Source organism: Siniperca chuatsi, linkage group LG14 (assembly GCF_020085105.1).
Source record: "Siniperca chuatsi isolate FFG_IHB_CAS linkage group LG14, ASM2008510v1, whole genome shotgun sequence".
NCBI lineage: Eukaryota > Metazoa > Chordata > Actinopteri > Centrarchiformes > Sinipercidae > Siniperca > Siniperca chuatsi.
The window spans coordinates 11,824,038-11,841,777 of record NC_058055.1 but is presented as its reverse complement, the minus strand read 5'-3'; the positions used below and the strand labels follow the sequence as shown (position 1 = coordinate 11,841,777).

The window sequence follows — 17,740 nt, the reverse complement described above, 5'->3', positions numbered from 1 at the left end:
TCGACCTTTAAATTGAGCCGCTTACGATGAGGGGATGAAGACCAAAGTGTTCATGACATGTATCCCAGTATTGTCTGTGTTTTCTTGGCCAGACTCCAAACATCAGCTAAAATGATCAGGGCCAACTTAATTAACGAGAGGGTAAGGGTGTAAAAAACAGAGCCCTTGATAGATTTCGGAAGTATTTTGATGAAGTATAAACTCAGGGGTTCTGCTGAGCACCTTAATCAGCTATGAAAGCAAACACATCTATCAGACTTAATTAACTTAACACAGTTTGGCTCCCTTTGAATCAAAAGACTGCCTGATTGATTTGCAATGCTTCAGTTCCTCACAAACACTGTATGCATCAGCGAGGAACTACTCGCTGCAGCACATGAGGAAATGTTTTAGCTATTTAATCTTTTGAAATTAGTTAAACTCTTTCTGCTGCTTTCCTTTGCAAGAGAGCGTGATGATTGCAGAGCTACAAACAGTCAATCTGTAATGAAATCCTGTATGAGCTTTAACATTAACGATTTCTTTTCTTGTCTTTTTTGTGACATGGATGAGTCGATGACTGTCTTGCAAAGGAAGTGACATACAAAACAACAGCAAATGAGATTTGTTAATATCACAATAATGGCTCAGAGGTACCTCCAATCCTGGACTGAGTCGAGACCCTGAGTCTCACATTTTCTTCACTTCTCACTGAATCTGGGCTACATGGGCAGCAGGGTGGAGTACACATACACAGAGAGCTGACCGACTGCATGATTTATACCTACTGACTGCCCCCAGCTGTTACAATTGCCAGAGCCAAGACTAAGCATGCATAGCTGAACTGGCCCGTGAGACGAATTCAAACATCCACAAAATGAGGACTGATTTCTATCAAAAATGACAAAGATATTGAAACATGCAGTGCCAGATACAGCAAGTTTGTAGGAAATAAAACTTGTTTTAAACCTGCACACGTAGCATAGCATCTATCAATTAATGACCTGCATGGGAAAATGGCGACGTGCAAATGCTATTTACTAATTTAAGTTGGCAGCAATAAAGTAGAACATCCCTTTCTCACCCTTTTGACTGGAACAGCCTATTTGGACAACTAAGGGAGAGACTGTTGTAAACTGCCAGGTCCAACAGTTTACACAAAATATGACAGCCTTTTTGAGAGAGTAATGAAGGCATACAAGAGAAGTGCGTCTGTTTCAAAATATTGTTTCATGCCTTTAGTGAGAGACAGACAGAGCTGTCTGGCGCTAAGTGTGAAAGAAACACAATGAGTCATTGTGGAATGGGAGGGGACAGAGAGAGAGAGAGAGAGAGGGCATGTCGGGAGTTCACAGAGAAGGGGAGCAATATTATTCTGAAGCGCCCACTCAGTCTACCAAATCTGCCGTTGCACACTGACTGAGTCATGGGAACCACAGTGATAATTTGACACCTGATCAAACAGGCGTGCAGACAGACTGCTGAGCAAAAAGACCGCTTTCAAAGATCATGCTTACATGGGTTCGGGAGCTCATTATTTCCATGACATTGTCTTTAGAAGTATTATTCCAAAGTTTGTATCTGTCTTCGGTGGCACTTATCTACTTCCTTTACTCAGTGTTTTGGAAATACAGATGTCTTTCAGTTTATTGGCTTACATTTAGATCTAACAACACAATCCCACCTGTTGATTACAGTGGAATCCCCACCACAGAAATTCAAAACATTGAGATTATCATTTTATTGTGCTCTATAAGGTTTAAGTTTACAATGGGCCCTCTGATAGCCAGGGAAAAATAAAGATACATACATACAGCCATGCCAGAGTATTTATAGTGTTGTCAGTAATTCAAAATTGCACTAATAGATTTTATGGGCAAATTATGGTATTTTTTCTCTGCACTTTTTTATTTGTCAATTCTGTTAAAAAAAACAAACAGATTTTTTTGGCCAATCTTAGCTAACAGTTGCTTATTTACACATCCAGCGGTTACAGAGCAACATTATTATTTATTTGAAGTTGTGTTTCTGGCCACCTGATGAATGTAAGTCCAATATTCACTCTCTTTTTAGCTCTGTTTTTGGTCTCTACCAAGTCCTGAGCAAAATATCTGGCTCGTTAGCTGCTAAATGCTCCACTATGATGGCTTGCTAACTTTGTCTCTCTGCCGTTTGGTGCTGGGCAGGTAGCGTAGAGTGAGTTTTTGGAGCTTTTTTGCTGAGAACAGCTGCTGCTGTGGCTGTAAACAACGGCACCATCTTGATGGGTAATTCAAAAGCAATATAGCTATCACTGAATCATATATATCTATATATTGTATGGTTTTAGACAGACATTGATAATTCATCCAGCCAACACTTTACTCAAGATGTTGGATCAAGTTTTCGGCTCCTATCCTCCATCCTGAATAACTAGAAATAATAAGAGGAGAGATTCAACATAGTGGTGTGGCAAATCGCACATATTAACCCTTTCATTTTGAGGAAAAAGTAGACAGGTGTGAGGCAACCAGTCATCAGAATCTTGGTCTCATCGAGGTATGAACTAATGACAAGTGATTTTTATGAAAATGCTGGTGTTGGGTAAATATTGTGTGTGTGTGTGTGTGTGTGTGTGAGTTTGGGGGGGTGCAGGCAGTTTGAACTTCTGCTTTTGATTTCCATGCCTCTGATAACATTTCATCTCTAGCGGGAAAACACTTTATCCAGCCTTCTGGAGCTCTATTTAATGGAAGCCTTCAGGCGATGACAGTGTTAGGGCCGCTCTGCTGTGGCCGGCATGCAGACCATGAATGAATCAGCAAATCGTTTTTAAGCAACGCCTTCAAAAAAAAAAAAAAAACTCTGAGCTCTGAGCCACATCTTAAGCCTGTGCCATATTCCCAATGTCCTACTGTGTATGACTCCATGCAAATGACTCCTTTACATGTGAGCTATGCACCATATAAACATGACAGTTACAGCTAAAAACAAATCAGACAAAAATGTTCACTGGTGTAAAACACTGAGACAACTTTATGGGTTAAAATTGTGAGCAGAGGTACAGACTGATTTCAGCTACATCAACTATGACCACTTTAAAATACAAATATTTCTGGTATGTGGAGTTGTAAAATGCCATTAGGCTCTGATAACAAACCAAATCCTGTGGCTGTATAAAAGCTAGAAAAGCTAGAGTAGGTCTATATTTATTAGAAAGAATTGGGAAGGCTGTTTTCACGCTAACAAATACACAGTTGTGACACAGCTGTGTATTCACTGGCAGACTGAACCCCAATGCAATGCCTCTTTCTGCTACATGCAAAAAACATTCAGACAGTCAAATGTATGTACACAGAAATCATACAAGAACCAATACGCTTTAAATAAGGTGACAAATCCTCAATTTGTATTTACAATAAATATGTTGATGATCATATAACATCCTTAAAAACCCTTAACATTCTGAACAGAGCGTGGCCTCTTGGCCAACATATTCTAAAATACTAATTATTTTCATATGGTTAAAGCAAAGGGTTTGAGAAATACTGATATTGCCTCAGTCATTCAATAGATGCACATATTAACATCATTGAGTCAACAAAGCCTTTTGTTGCATTTTGTTTAGAGCTTGCACCTAAATCCACCCAATCTAATAATGTTTGAATCACGACAGGAGGCAGAACTATCTGCCAGTTTATGACCATGACAGTTATCAAACACAGCTACGGCCTGTGTTTTGTAACCTAATAATTTACAAATAAAAATGTGTGATGATTAAAACACGATTGACAACAATGTATAAAACAATAAACAATATAATAAATGAGAAATTCCACTTGTATTACAGGAATGACGTGGGACAACCAAGTGCAACATGTATGAAAAAAGTATGTACTGTATGTTAACCATGTAGTTATTGGAGATATAAAGAGTGTCAAGGGAGGAAAAACTATTAGGGTGAACACAGGTCTTCTATCTGCTTGGGATTTAGGAAAGTCACCATCTCCCGAATGCCGTCTTCACAAATTGTGGTCTGAGAAGCTTTACTCAGATTGTCTCCCTCCTCTTTAAATTTTCTCCACGTGTCTGAAAAATTTACTTGAATTAATATAAATCTGTCACCAAAACCAAAACAGTCATATTAAAACGGAGGATTTCACCAAATTATACTAAGTTACTGAGTATTTCCAGAATTTAAAAATAAAAAAAGGTATCATGAAACAAACCTTCATCCAGGGTTGTAAGTAATGTGTAATTCTCTGGATGATCCATAATATCTTTTCTTTGAACGTCACCAATTTCCATTAGTTGTAAAAGACCTGTATAAATAAAGATCTCAGATAAGAGTCATACAGTGGTGCAGCAGTACTGTAGATATTTGTATATTTGTACCATAGACTGGATATAAAGATTTGTACAATTAGAATAGTTTGACATTTTGGAAAATACACTTATTTGTTATTTTGCGAACGTATACAGGTGTCGTTCAGACATGTTCGCGCATGTTTCTTTTTAGCTGGAATTATGCTTCTGTGGAGAAACACTAATCCTTTGCAAAGCTACACAGAGAAGGGTGTTATGTGTAACTGAAGGTTGCAGAGGCCCGCGAAGGAGAAGTTCTCAATATAGGAAACAAAATTCCTCTTCAAGGCACTTAATATCGTTGCCCATCTTATCATTGTCCCGTCCATTTACGTTGATAAATACAATTTCCCTTACGTTTGTTTGTATATGATAAATATGAAGCTACAAACAGCAGCCAGTTAGCTTAGCTTAGCATAAAAACTGGAAACTGGGAATCAGCTAGCCTAGCTCTGTCCAAAGCTTCCCCGTTTCCAGTCTTTAAGCTAAAGCTAAGCTAACTGGCTGCTGGCTGTAGCTTATATAGCTAACGGACAGATATCAGAGTGGTATCAATCTTCTCACCTAACTTTCCGCAAGAAAGTGCCTAAGCGTATTTACCAAAATGTCGAACCATTTCATTAATATAGTTCTCACCAGTATTTACAGTACCTTCTACAGCCTTCCATACTTGCACTTCAACCTCAGCAGTACTTTGTCTTTCAACAGCAATGATTCTAACTGTGTTGGGTGAGTCAACCTTCAAAGATGATTCCACCTTATACACCAAGAGGTTGTTCTTATAGCCGAGATAACACTGGGTCTGGTTACTTTCAGCTTTACTTTCTAGAGAGAAAAACAGAGTTGGATAATGTTTACAGCCAATCAACATCATGTCAGTATAAACAGTTGATTATGTTATGAGCCATGTTTGACTACCTGGACAAGTCTTGCAGCACTTTCCTGCTGGTTTCATAGGATGTTGGCATGGGTACTGGCTGGGACACGTGATGCGTTTGCAGTCCTGGAGGCCATCAGTACAAGTGCACAGGATGCATTCCAGGACCTTACCCAAAACTGGGTGCCATATGTCTCCATGAGAGTACGTCTTGCCATTGTATAAACACGCTGAGAGAAATGGAAAACATCTGAGCGTTGTGCTACATATGGAATCCATCGTAAAGTTGTGAGGAACAGGTCCATAAAATCAAATACCTATACAGGATCTTTCTGTTTTGACAAAGTCTCACCTCTTTGGTGTTTCCTCTGCAACAAAATCTTCACAGTAGTCTCTGAAGCCCCTTTGAGGTTAAGTTTACTGAGGCTCAGGCCTCTAGGAGAAGTCCTGACCCTGGGTGGAGTGGCCCTGTCGGGCCGCGCCCTGCTCTGCTCTCCAGAACACTGGTCCACTGAATGCCTCTTTTGTAAACACATAAAATAAAACACAGTTATCTTTCATCTATTCAGCTATTGGCTTTACTTGCTTTTCCCCAGAGTGATATCTGAAGGAACATCATATTTAGCCGTAAATCGTAAAAGTTTATAGACATGCTCCAGATCTCTGAATCACTGCCCACATCGCAGATTTTGTCAGCAATTCAAATAAAACAACATTGCAGTTCAGTCTTATTATCAGGCCAAGTGGTCCATGGATCTGGAGAGAAAATTTGAAGCCGTTGTCTTTGATGATCACAGCAAAATGGATGTTTCAGAAATAATGTGAATGATTTGATGCCAAGTTGAGCAAATTATCCTTACACTTGCCTGTGAGACTTGAACCCAAGTTCTGCTATTAAAGTGCAGCTGCTCAACTGATAACACCACACTGCTATCTTACACTACATTTAAATATATTTCCAAAGATAGGCAACTTTCTTATGAAAGCAATGTCTAAGATATCAGCAAGAACATACAACGCCTCTGTTCAGTTGTTGGTTTCCATCCTCAGTTGATGACGACCCACTGGTGCCATGATCTAAAGACCAAAGAGACAAAGACCAAAACCAAGTGTAAGGACAATGTAATTAACATGGAAAACATGGCAGCCATTTACATTAGGGCTGGGCCGTAATTAAAATGATCATATATCTACTTTTAGTGGAATTGTATCATGATGAAATGATCGTATCGCCTAATCTACATGTTAAATTCCTTAAAAAAATGTATTGCAGATTAGAAACAGAGTACAGTCATTTTCTCATCTTGGAGGAGTTTGTCTACCTTTACACACCAAACAGCAGGTATCTGGAACTGAGACTGGTGAGGAACATGTGATTGGTTGGCATGTTTTCAGAGCACAGAAGATGTTTCCATTCTGAGAAAAAAAGGGAAAATTTCTTATTTTTAAAATTTCCAAGAAGGCAAGGCTTAAGCACTCCAAAGTCTCTGCAGGTCTCTCTAGACCTGTTTACGTATTTATATCACTTGGAATAATAGACAGTCCAAACAACATCATCGCAGTGTCTTCTGAGGTCTAACATTCTTGAAAAATACCAGCAAAAACATAATGAGACATTACATTTATTTGACTTTTGTCCAAAACGAATTACATTTTCTTTTGCCGTACGTAGACACACTCATATACTGAGCTGCCGTGCAAAGTGCCGTCCTGCTCATCAGAAGCAATTAAGGGTTCAGTGTCTTGCTTAAGGACACTTAAACCAGCAACCCTACAAATAATGGACAAACTGCTCTAATACCTAAATAAACCTCAGGACATCTCAAGACATAAATAATCAAGTTGATTAACATATTTTCTTACTAGGAATCATTTGGTTAAATACATTGTTATGTGTTGTCTCCTTGGAAACTTAGAAACATCTGTTAACGAACACCACTTAACAACTCATAAAGTTAACTTCTTACATCATGTGGCCCTTTAAAAGGTGATTTCAATTTTGGCTTCTCTTCCGCTTTCCTCTCTGATATCTGCTTTTTGTTTTCTGAATTAAAACTTTCATCCATTCTCTTGTGCCGATCACAAACAAGCAAAGCCAACACGCGAACCAGAGGGCAGAGATACTCTTCAATGACATTACATGTACCTCAAAAAACACAACACACACATGATGAATTTTAGAAAAATCTCAAATCTTTCAGTGCACAAAATATGAGACATTTTAATACGTGGACCACTGCTGTAACTTGTGGGAATGTTATACAAATGGCCTTTATGTGGTACTGGTGTGGAGGCTCCAGCAATATTTCTAATGTAAAAAAGTTTTGGTGAGCATAAACACACATTTTCTAATTGTAAGAAAAACATTGTGTTGAGTACTTTGTTCAGTGCACATCTAGTAATTAAAAGCTGATTTTTTCATTAATTAATTATTTCACCACTTTTAAGCTGTGGTGGTAGAGCTTAAATAGGTTGTTTAAGAGGAAAAGAACAATTTCCAATCAAAGGAGGATTGTGAGGAATTCATAAATATTCTGTAGGAAAACATTTGATTGCAAACGTAGTCACCAATGGCAAGCATTGAGGTTTTGTCATAGATTTTTTAAGATTAAGATGCATCTGAAAATTCTGCTATTTTAGAGTTTCACTACATGCAGGATGAGAACTTGAGCTCACATAAAATTACAGACCTTAAATGTCGTACACACCGGATGCATTTAGGATATGATATACTTTCACCAGATCAATAAAAACCCAGTCTGACTAAAAAACAAAAGGAGTAAATTAGATGTAACTTACAGAGCATGTGCACATAACACACTGATTGCTTTGCTTGGATGGGAAGAGGTCGTGCTTAGTGAAGGTCTCCCCTGGCTGATAAATACTTCCATTATACCTGCAGGATTTCACTGAAGCTCTCAGCCCTGCAGGGATCCTGGGCTCATCTGAGGAGGGCACATCACACGGGACAGGAGTCACAACGAGAATCGTCTCTCTCTAAAACTGATGAGGTGTTGAAGAGTTCTGTCTACCTGTGCATCTTGGACAACACTGCTGAGGCTCAGCTACTGGGTTCTCACATGGCAGAGCAGGACACTTGATTGTGCTACATTTCACATGGCCTGTCTAAGAGAGAGCAATGTTAGAGTTTACAAGCATGGGCTACCTTTAAATCCCAACCACTATGTCAGCAACTCCAAGTTCTTTAGACAACCGAGCAATTTGAGAGTAATATTCCTTTAAATGTTGGTTCTGAAGTGATAAAAGTTTGTAAATGTTAAAAGGCACCTCTGTGCAGACACAGCGCATGCAGAACATGAATCCGATGGGCTCCAGATAGGGATGCCAGCTGTCTCCTGGGCTGTATGTCTTGTCTTTGAAAGTACATACTACCCCGGACCCTGGGTGTCAAAAATGAGGAGGATGAGCAGTGTTGAGAAACGCATATGGCGCAGATGAACCGAACGGCACAAACAAAGGCATTTGCATGTGAACTAATACCCAAAACATTTGTCAAAGACATTTTGTCAAAGTAATGCAAACTGCAGGAAAACATGTGAAACTGCAAATGCCACTGATCTCACTACAGCCCATAATAAGCATTAAGACAAACAGAAGTCATGATTTAACTTTTGATGGCTTCTGTGACAGAATGAGGTAAATAAGCTTTACTGCAAAACACCAAAGTTATGTTTAGACCAACAGAGGATGTTAATCTTAAAATATCAACTCAGTTTCGGCTAAGTCCGAGAAAACTGTCCTTATTTGTCACATTTTCATGCTTTTCCTTATTTCAAGCCCCACACGTTTGATCAGGACCGAATAAGCATCAGCGGGGTCTGGTCTTACCTTTCCGCGGTTTTAGCTCTGCATCTGCAAACCAAATGATGAAAAACAACAAAAATATGGACTTCATTTTTAACATGTGCGTGACTGAGCCTTCAACGCGCAATACATATGTGTTCCTGCGAGGCAGAAACGGCAGGACACTGTGAAACACGGATTAAAAAAAGACCCCAAATATTTTTCTTGGTTGATCTGTGGCGCCTCCTGCAGGAGACAAGAGGCAGCGCCAGCTCAAAAACAGTAGAGTGAACGCAAGGCCCTAAAATAGATTAGATACGGAGTTAGCAAATAGCAGAGGTGGAGGAAGTGCTGAGATATTTTACTTAAGTATAAGTAGCAATTCCACACTATGAAAATACTCGATTACAAGTCCTGCATTCATAATTTTACTTATAGACACATACAGAGGCAGCTAAATGTAACCTACTTAAAATATCAAAAGTAAAAGTACTCATTATCCGACAGAATGGCCACTTTCATGGTGTGTTACTTAGATTATTGTTTATTATTACTTTATACATTAAGGTGCATTCTAATGTTCTAATGTCTTAGCTGGTTGCGGGGGACATCATTTTAATTATACTAGATTTATCTATAACAATGAGTAAATGTACTTAGTGACATTGCACTACTGCCAAATAATGCATAAACGCATACATATTTTGTCTATTGGTCTACTCAAGTGGAGATAGTTGTCAGATATATAAATACACAAGTGTGTATGGTTGATATATTAAACTTTATATAAGTAGATAACCAGTAGTGCACTTATGATCAAGTCATTATGCTATCTTCTGTTACATTCAGTGAAAGTGAAATTATCATTTTTGAGTCTGTGTTTTATATTATTGGATTAAATGATGTCAAGTTTCCTGCACCATGTAGTGAACACCAAAACCAGTCAAAATGCAAAGATTAGGCTATGCAGAAATTAGGGCAACACACAGACAGTTCTCCATTTATTAACACACATCGGGGGATAAAACAGTGCAACCATGTTAAAATAGACATCAAGATGCCAAGAAACTTACTTGAAGAAATTACAAACAAAAGAGTTGCGACCAATATCTCTACAATGAGTTTGGTACTTCCACTCCCTACTATGAAGCCTACTGGGAGCAATCATAGCTTAATAATAAAACATTTAGTTTGGAGTAACAGTTTAATTCACAGTTAGTGCAGATGTATAGAAACAAAGAAAATCTCAGACTTGATCACAGATTCATAAAATTCACAAAACACATTTTCTAAAATGTGATTCCTCTTGCAATGGAGGAAATGGCATGCTTCCAACTTTACAAAGTTCTGAAACAGGTTGAGAAAAAAAAATCATCTAATTTAACCGAAAGCTTGTCAATAGACGGCATCCCTGTTTCCCTTTTAAAAACTGCACTGGATATTTGGAACACTGAGTGGGACTTTTCAGCCATGCTTTCAAAACGTCATCCAGTCTCAAAATTGTCAATATTTTAATGATAAAAATGTCACTTAGAACTGTAAATGCACATCTACATCAAAAATGTCAATCACTGCCAAAAAAATGTCCTTTAAAAATCGTTGGGTGTTTTTAAGTGGCTGAGCGCCCACTGGACACATTTCTTTTCCTCATACTATATAGGGTCCAATCATGTGTGTGAGAAGCTTGATAATTGACAGAATGTCACAAGCAAATGTTAAACATGTATAGTAATCCACCTCCTGGATCAGACACACCTGAGTACCTCCACCAAACAAGATTTCATGATTTCAACACAGAGAGTGGCATACATACTTGATTCAACACCTGCCATATAAGTTATGCTTTTAAGTACAGGATATTGCATTATAGGATGAATTGGACTGTGCACACAGACACACTAATGCACCCACACACACACACACACACACACACACACACACACACACACACACACACACACACACACACCCACCCCAGTAGACAGGAATGAAAAATGGCAGAGACTCAAGAACTGCTGCTGTGTGCCGCTGTGTCGTCCTCTTGCTTCTGCCGTTTCTTCGCTCTGATTTCATTCATGGCTTCCTCTATGGAGCGAGTGTCCCTCTTGTTGGCCACCGGCACTGGGAGAGAAAAACACAGACATAATGAGTAAATAATGAGGGGGAAGGAGAACTGTGGTGTGAATTATGTGAGGCAAAGCAATACAGTGTTTCTATGAGACAGATCAGTGCAACAACATTTACTCACCACAGCCGTAAGCACTGTTGGCCTCTAGTGTATGTGCTGCATCTTTTGCAGCTGAGGTGCCAATCAGGTGACTGTACTTGTCTCTGTAGTTGGAGTTGGGACATGCCTCTGACTTCTTTGTCTGACTGGATGCTGTTTCTTCCAATGCAGCTTGTTCCTGCAGTGAAGAGGAAAGAAAAAGTCAGAGAGAGCGACGGAAATTTAAGGATAAATCCACCCATTATATAGTAAGATGTCATCAAAAATGTAAAACTTATATTTAGATATACCTGCTTTGCCTCAACCTGAGTCACCAGCTTCTACTTCAGTAAATGAATTAACATATCTCAACATCCCTCCCAAGAAAGTACAGGGACTTGTAGCAGTCAGCTGTAGATTATGCATATTAAATACATGGAAAGAGCAACACAATAATGATATCCACAGCCAAAGAAGACCTTTTCCAGTCAAGGAAATCTAAGACAAGGCACTTTCCCAAACGTACAACATGTCGTGTGATTGAGTGTTGAGTGATTGCAGTTCTACAGAGAACCACTTTCTCTTGACTCTCAGGAAATTTATGATATGTCTGAATCCAATAATGTTATCAGTTCTCTGTCAGGCTGCATCACAGATGGATTTTAAAACTTATTTTGGAGGCCTTAATGAAGTGAATCCACTGATACATTTTTGCATCAATTTCATCATTTAACGTTATTAGAGAGCGAATTCTGCTGCCTGTCCGACATGCACAAACATTGACTGACAGGTTGATAAGTTGGGACTCTTGTTTAATTCCTGCTTTCTCACATGCCGTATGTAAAGTGTTTGCCGGATATTAATTTATTCATCTACGCAGTTGGCATGAATGAAAATTAAAAATATAGGGACAGACTGGTTTGATTAAAGGGTTTTCTAATGTCTTTTGCCCCAGTCGCACCTTGATGGGAAAATTGTTTTTATAGACTAATCTGATTGGAGAAGATCAATCTCCTCAACAACTTAAAATTGGCTCTTTTGCAGTGTTTCCTGGTTTATTAAACTGATTTTATTTTCTCTGTGCATAAGAGATGAAGACACGAGATAATAAATCTTCTACAGTGATCTTAGATTGTGTCGCTCTCTCTGCATGTTTCACTTTGTGCTGCTGCAGCCTTTACGTTATTATGACGGTATTGAATCCAGACTCGTGCTGTGTTGAAAGTGATACGGAAATGTTACTAGGTCCAACCTAGTAAGATTGCCACCGTCACTTTTACGTTAAAGTGACCACGGTTCTATCAAATTAATGTAAAGAGGTGCATGTCTGAGAGGGGGCTTCAGTGAAAAAAAAAAGAGCATCCAGTCTTACTTTTAGTCTGCGCCGTTGCTCTGCCAGCTTGGGATCCCACTCCTCTCCTTTGCGATAAGCTTCCAGCTCCTCATCTGATGGAGCAAACTCCTGCCACAGCACAAGGTGGAAATTTGTCACACTTCGCCACATTATTTTAATATCTAACACTGGATTAAAAACATAGCAATCAGACCTTCTTGAAAAGCATGACATAACGGCTCTCCTCGTCCTCCCCGAAAGAAAAAGAAGTCAGACCAGCCACTTCTGCAACATCATGCCTAAGAGACAGGAAGAAAGGAAAAGTAAATAGTTGTGAGCAAATGACAAATCATGTCATGTTTCTCACCTAAAGGGGCTTACTGTACTGTAATTATCTGAAGTAATGACTACTTACAATATACTCCTCTCAATCTTCCCCATAGGATTATATTTTCGTTTCTGTTGCAAACTGTCTTGAATGAAATCCGACACCTCTTTCTCCATCTGCACAAGAGATGTTTTGCATGTGATAAACAGTGGTGAAGGGAGGCCACAGGAGCTCTGTGCCAGAACTACACTCAGTGGCCACTTTATTAGGTAAATGTGTACAATCTGATGCAATCCAATACAACTGTTCTGCCATAAAGTCTACTTTTATGATGCCTATAATGTTCAGTTTTTGTAGATTGTCTTCAAGGCAATTAAAAGTTTTAGCACTGAGGTCATAGTTAGTGGTGGTGTTTTACTAGATTGCATTATATCAAGATTGTCAATAGGAAGGACAAACACCTCTCAATATAATGTAGTTTAGAACAACACCACCTTTAATTATGACCTCAATAACGAACATATAATTGAATTTAAACATTTCCGACAACGTCCACAAAACATCATAGAGGATTAATGGCAGAACAGTTGTATTGGATTGCATTAGATTGTACAGGTGTACCTAATAAAGTGGCCACAGAGTATATTCAATGTGTATTAGATGCAACACTTAAGTTCTCACCTTTTTCCTAAACTCTGCTTTCTTTCTTTTCTCGTCTTCCTCCATCTTCTTGAGTCTCGCTGCTTGCTCTTAAAAAGGATAGAAGTTAAAGTTTTCGTGGGTTTTTTGTTTATGTCCGATAGTATTTAAAGTTTCCGTTGTAAACACAGATCCTGTAGTCTAACTACAACCGGCCTACTTGTATTTTTAAAAACTTAAGTCACAAAAAGGCTAATCAAAAGACAGACTTCCTGTAATCCCAAAACCACATTTCCAGATCATTCTGGTCTGGAGTACAGAGTGACTCAAATCCTATTATTTGTTGCATGTGTCTACAGGCAAACAGCCTCTGATGTTTTATTGGCAGGCATACGCATTACAGTTAATGAATTGGCCACTTTTTAATCACAGCCGTCTTGTGGCTATGTCTTCACAACAACTGAAATGTGGATGAAGTGTTTATTTGTAGCAATTCTCCACTCAGCATTGACACCATGTTACAATTTTGAGCTTGGCTCTGGAGAAGTACAGGGGTCTATTCCAGAAAGCAGGTTTAGCAAACTTTATGCTGATGAACACTGAGATGGAAAACTCACAGTTTTCAGTTACAGAACAGCTGATCAGAGTCAGTTCAATACACTCTGAGCATGTTCACTCTGAGTATGGCTCGTGTGGTGAAAAACACCATCATCAATAGAGCTCCAATACTACGATTCACCATGACAACAGTTAAATAACAGGCAGAGCCTCCATTTTAATCCAGTGGATGTAGAGATATAAATGCATGTATATGCAGACTTTGCACATTTATCTTTAAAAAACAAAGAGCCTGAGTCAGAGCGGGGAAAAGTGTCAATAAGTTAACACAATAAAGTTTTATTCAGTGTTGTCCTTAATTCATCATATGCCAGACTTACATTTCCTTAATGGATGATAAAGTGGTAGAATCTGACTGTGTATTAGGCTGCAGCCTACTTTACATTTTAAATATATTTGTTCAACTTTAATCTGACAAAACACGGGACCAGCAACTGAAGACGAAATATATAGATCAAAGACATAGAGACATGATTGTAAGCTCACAATCTGATCCAGTAATAATGTGTTTGGGGATTTGCACTTGAAAATGCCTAGAGGTTAAAATACAGCAGATTTTAAATTTTATACTATACAATTTATACAATCTATTTGGATCATGGCTCAACAGCATTCAGTGGCTTTATTTCAGCTACTTCAACAAATGTAGTCAATTTAAATATAGTCACTGAAATGCTGTTAAAACACATTCAGACTATACACAGTTTTAAAAAACTCACTTTCTAACCATTGTGCAGCTGCACCACAATCAGAATAAACTCAGAAATATTAACATATAATCTCCAATATTATAGGAATTATGTTCCATCAATGCAACCAATCACATCATGAGCGATAGAGATAATTATTCATTGATCCTACATGTCTAAAGCTTCATACCAATTTTTACAATTTAAACTGAGATTACATATTATGTGCAATAAACATTTTAGTGGAGCTGCTCTAACTAACTGAAACTATAAAAACAAAAGGACATGCAGAGGTTTAACTCTGAGTGACCTGATGCTGTGTAATATCTGAATGTAAGGGCAAAAACCGCTGTTCAAAGAAATGACTGACAGTGCATAAAATTGGTAACTTCAGATAGTCCTGTGTAACAAACTAATATCCAACCAGGATTTTGATTCTGACAGTAAACCTCTGCTAATTAATGCGCTTTGATACGGACTGAATGAGTGAGCAAATGAAACAGCATGTCTGGCTCTGTAAGAAGGAGGAGACAGAGAGAAACTCTGGGTTTGGTGAAGAAAAACTGCCAGCGAGCAGGTTAGGTTCACAGAGTCGGTAGCTACCTCTCTTTCTGGAACTGAAAACCCTCATCTCAGGGTTAACAAACTCAAGAGTTTTGACTAAACCCGCTTTATGGAATACACCCCAGTTTTCACGTTAGTTCTACAAACAGGAAATTTTATAACATATTCCAAATGTCCCATGTTTTACTGGAACCACATGGCAGTTATAAGTTACAGCTGTTTTTATTAGATATAAATGGAGTCTGATGGAAAAGTAACTGCTGTTCGTAACTCTGAAAGTCTCAAAGGAAGCTTTCAGTAACTTATAAAATGCAATAGGGGTTTACTGTCTTATCTATAGTATTTATCATTACAAATGAACAAAGCTAGGACGTACACATTTTATTATTCACTTTTATCTACTGTAACTGTAAGTTGCTAAAGCCTAAGCTAATAGCAAAGATAATGGTTTCTGAAAAGTCTAAAGTGTGAATTCATTGGCAGAGAGAAAAGGTAGCTAAAACTGATCAACAATGGAAATAACAGGGACTTAGAAGAAATGGATATCTAACTAAGCAAAAGGCAGAGCACCATGAGTGCTGGTTGTTTACATAATGCTTTTAGCAGCTAGGTTTGTATTACTGTAACAGCAGTGCCACTTGTATTCTGATTAATTTATCACAGTAATCCATTCATACAAATGCAACACTAAGATTTGGCCAGCTGATATCGCCATTTTGACTTGTAGTTTCATAGTGATTCAGTGCTTCAGAGAGCTTCGTTCCCCACATCACTAGTCCAGGCTCTGACCTCTGGTCCGCGGTAGTGTGCGGGACATGCGGGGCTGCATGTTCCGTTGAGGCGGTGCTAAACAAGGGGCCAACAGCCCTTACTTGAAAGCTCAATTGGCCAATGGCAGCACCAGAAACGCTCTCGTCGCCTGTCCTTTTCATTATTACATACATCTAAGTCCCTTATCATATCCGTTTCAACAGCTTAAAACTAACGCAAAATGAGTCGTTATTTAGGCAATACGTTAGTACCTCGAGCCTTTCGTCGGCTTTCCTGATCGCCGACTGTTGGAGGCTTTTCCATCGAGTTTAAGATTGAGCCTAGGAGGTCCGCCATCTTGGAATGAAAGGACAGACCGTCCAGAGCAAGTTTGTATCTCTGCCGACCGGGGACTTTGTGGGGGCGTGGCAACTGTCAATCATGTCTTTATTTGGCCAATCAGTGGCTTACAATCCACTGTCAGTCAAAAACTAATTTCACCAATACGCCGCCTGAACCAGTTATCAATCACTTTATGATTCAGCGAATCACTTCACAGTATTGTAAGGGGGGAGGTACACAAACAACTCACTCCATTGTACGCTTTCTGCTTATGGCGTATCAACTCCTTGATCATAACAGAAGATAGTAATTTTCACCACTGCCACCAAGGCCACCGCAAGAAAACGTGTTCTTTGTTTAGATTATAAAACAAACAATGGATCATAGATGTTTGTTTCTGGTTTACAGCATTAGCTAGCGAGCCTTAATTTCCCCAGGATCGTGGGCGGAGAAGGATCCAGGTCCAACTGCAGCCCTCCCTCCTGAGGCCACTGGTTCTGTGAGCCAATGGGGTTTGAGCATGCGTAGTAGGGTTCCGTTGTATGAAGTTGGCTACGCAAACTTTCACTTATGTCACCTTAGCAGTCCACCAAAGGGGAAACCAGTGGTTTCTGAACACATTTGAGACGAGAAATAAGCAATCCAGTTGCTAAAACGTCACTCATATTAGATCTACAATGCCTAATTTAAAAGTTTGTTGTGACTTTCGTAAGGCAAGGGCACCACTGCACTTCCGGTTTCCACAGTTTTTCTAGCCTGTTAGCTTATAACTGTAATTTCCCATAGAGGTTAGCGAGTTGGCTAACATCAGCTTGCAGTTTACTGCATACTGCTTGTGGTAGCTCATTAGCCGTCAGCGTCAAGCTTCCCAACAAAACTTGTGACGTGTGATTACTAAAATGAGCAGTGGTGAAAGTTACGTTATTCTGTTATGATCAAAAGTTCTCTACTTCCACTTAAACATGTTAATTAAAAACGTTGCTGACTGTAGCTGAAAACTTGACTGGTGTTGTTGACCGCAGCTGTACGAGCTGCGCAGGCGCAGATGACCAGAGTTTTTCTTCGCTGTGTAGAAAAACCGGCGTGTAAAATATCTATCGCCACCCTCTGTACCAGAAAGTTGTATTACTACGGTGTAATATCTATTTTTGGTAATGAAATAAAATGGACAATAAAATCATATAGGAACTTATTTCTTAATTGTAAAGGAAGCGCCTGTCTGTCCCTAGTCTTTCCATTTAATATTTATTCTGTAGGCTACTATTTG

General features: G+C 39.0%; 2 protein-coding genes across 3 annotated transcripts; both read right to left on the bottom strand.

The window, feature by feature from the left end:
* Positions 1-2,966: 2,966 nt before the first annotated feature.
* Positions 2,967-9,234, bottom strand: chrdl2 (chordin-like 2). 2 transcript variants are annotated; one of them, XM_044222999.1, is made up of 11 exons: positions 9,050-9,234; positions 8,489-8,601; positions 8,233-8,326; positions 8,000-8,145; positions 6,523-6,616; positions 6,216-6,277; positions 5,553-5,721; positions 5,242-5,430; positions 4,960-5,148; positions 4,188-4,280; positions 2,967-4,047 (listed from the first exon to the last, which is right to left on the bottom strand). In XM_044222999.1, the coding sequence occupies exons 1-11, from the start codon at positions 9,123-9,125 to the stop codon at positions 3,914-3,916; spliced, it is 1,359 nt and encodes a 452-aa protein (XP_044078934.1). In that variant the 5' UTR covers positions 9,126-9,234; the 3' UTR covers positions 2,967-3,913. The 2 variants fall into 2 exon arrangements, with proteins under 2 accessions (XP_044078934.1, XP_044078935.1); XM_044223000.1 differs by having other exon boundaries at positions 4,975-5,148; positions 9,050-9,232.
* A 758-nt stretch (positions 9,235-9,992) lies between these two features.
* Positions 9,993-17,537, bottom strand: spag7 (sperm associated antigen 7). The gene is made up of 7 exons (XM_044223001.1): positions 16,404-17,537; positions 13,553-13,620; positions 12,959-13,047; positions 12,758-12,842; positions 12,583-12,672; positions 11,253-11,409; positions 9,993-11,125 (listed from the first exon to the last, which is right to left on the bottom strand). Exons 1-7 carry the CDS (start codon positions 16,486-16,488, stop codon positions 11,010-11,012), a joined length of 690 nt encoding a protein of 229 aa, XP_044078936.1. The 5' UTR covers positions 16,489-17,537; the 3' UTR covers positions 9,993-11,009.
* Between the last annotated feature and the right edge of the window lie 203 nt (positions 17,538-17,740).

Excerpts from the sequence above, each read along its gene's own strand:
- chrdl2 (XM_044222999.1), bottom strand. The coding sequence starts at position 9,125 with ATGTTAAAAATGAAGTCCATATTTTTGTTGTTTTTCATCATTTGGTTT. Across the intron at positions 4,281-4,959 it reads AGAAGGTACTGTAAATACTG|GTCTTTTACAACTAATGGAA; the intron begins GTGAGAACTATA and ends TTATTTATACAG. Across the intron at positions 4,048-4,187 it reads ACTTACAACCCTGGATGAAG|ACACGTGGAGAAAATTTAAA; the intron begins GTTTGTTTCATG and ends TAAATTTTTCAG.
- spag7 (XM_044223001.1), bottom strand. The coding sequence starts at position 16,488 with ATGGCGGACCTCCTAGGCTCAATCTTAAACTCGATGGAAAAGCCTCCA. Across the intron at positions 11,410-12,582 it reads AGCAACGGCGCAGACTAAAA|GAACAAGCTGCATTGGAAGA; the intron begins GTAAGACTGGAT and ends TCTTCACTGCAG. Across the intron at positions 11,126-11,252 it reads CAACAGTGCTTACGGCTGTG|TGCCGGTGGCCAACAAGAGG; the intron begins GTGAGTAAATGT and ends TTTCTCTCCCAG.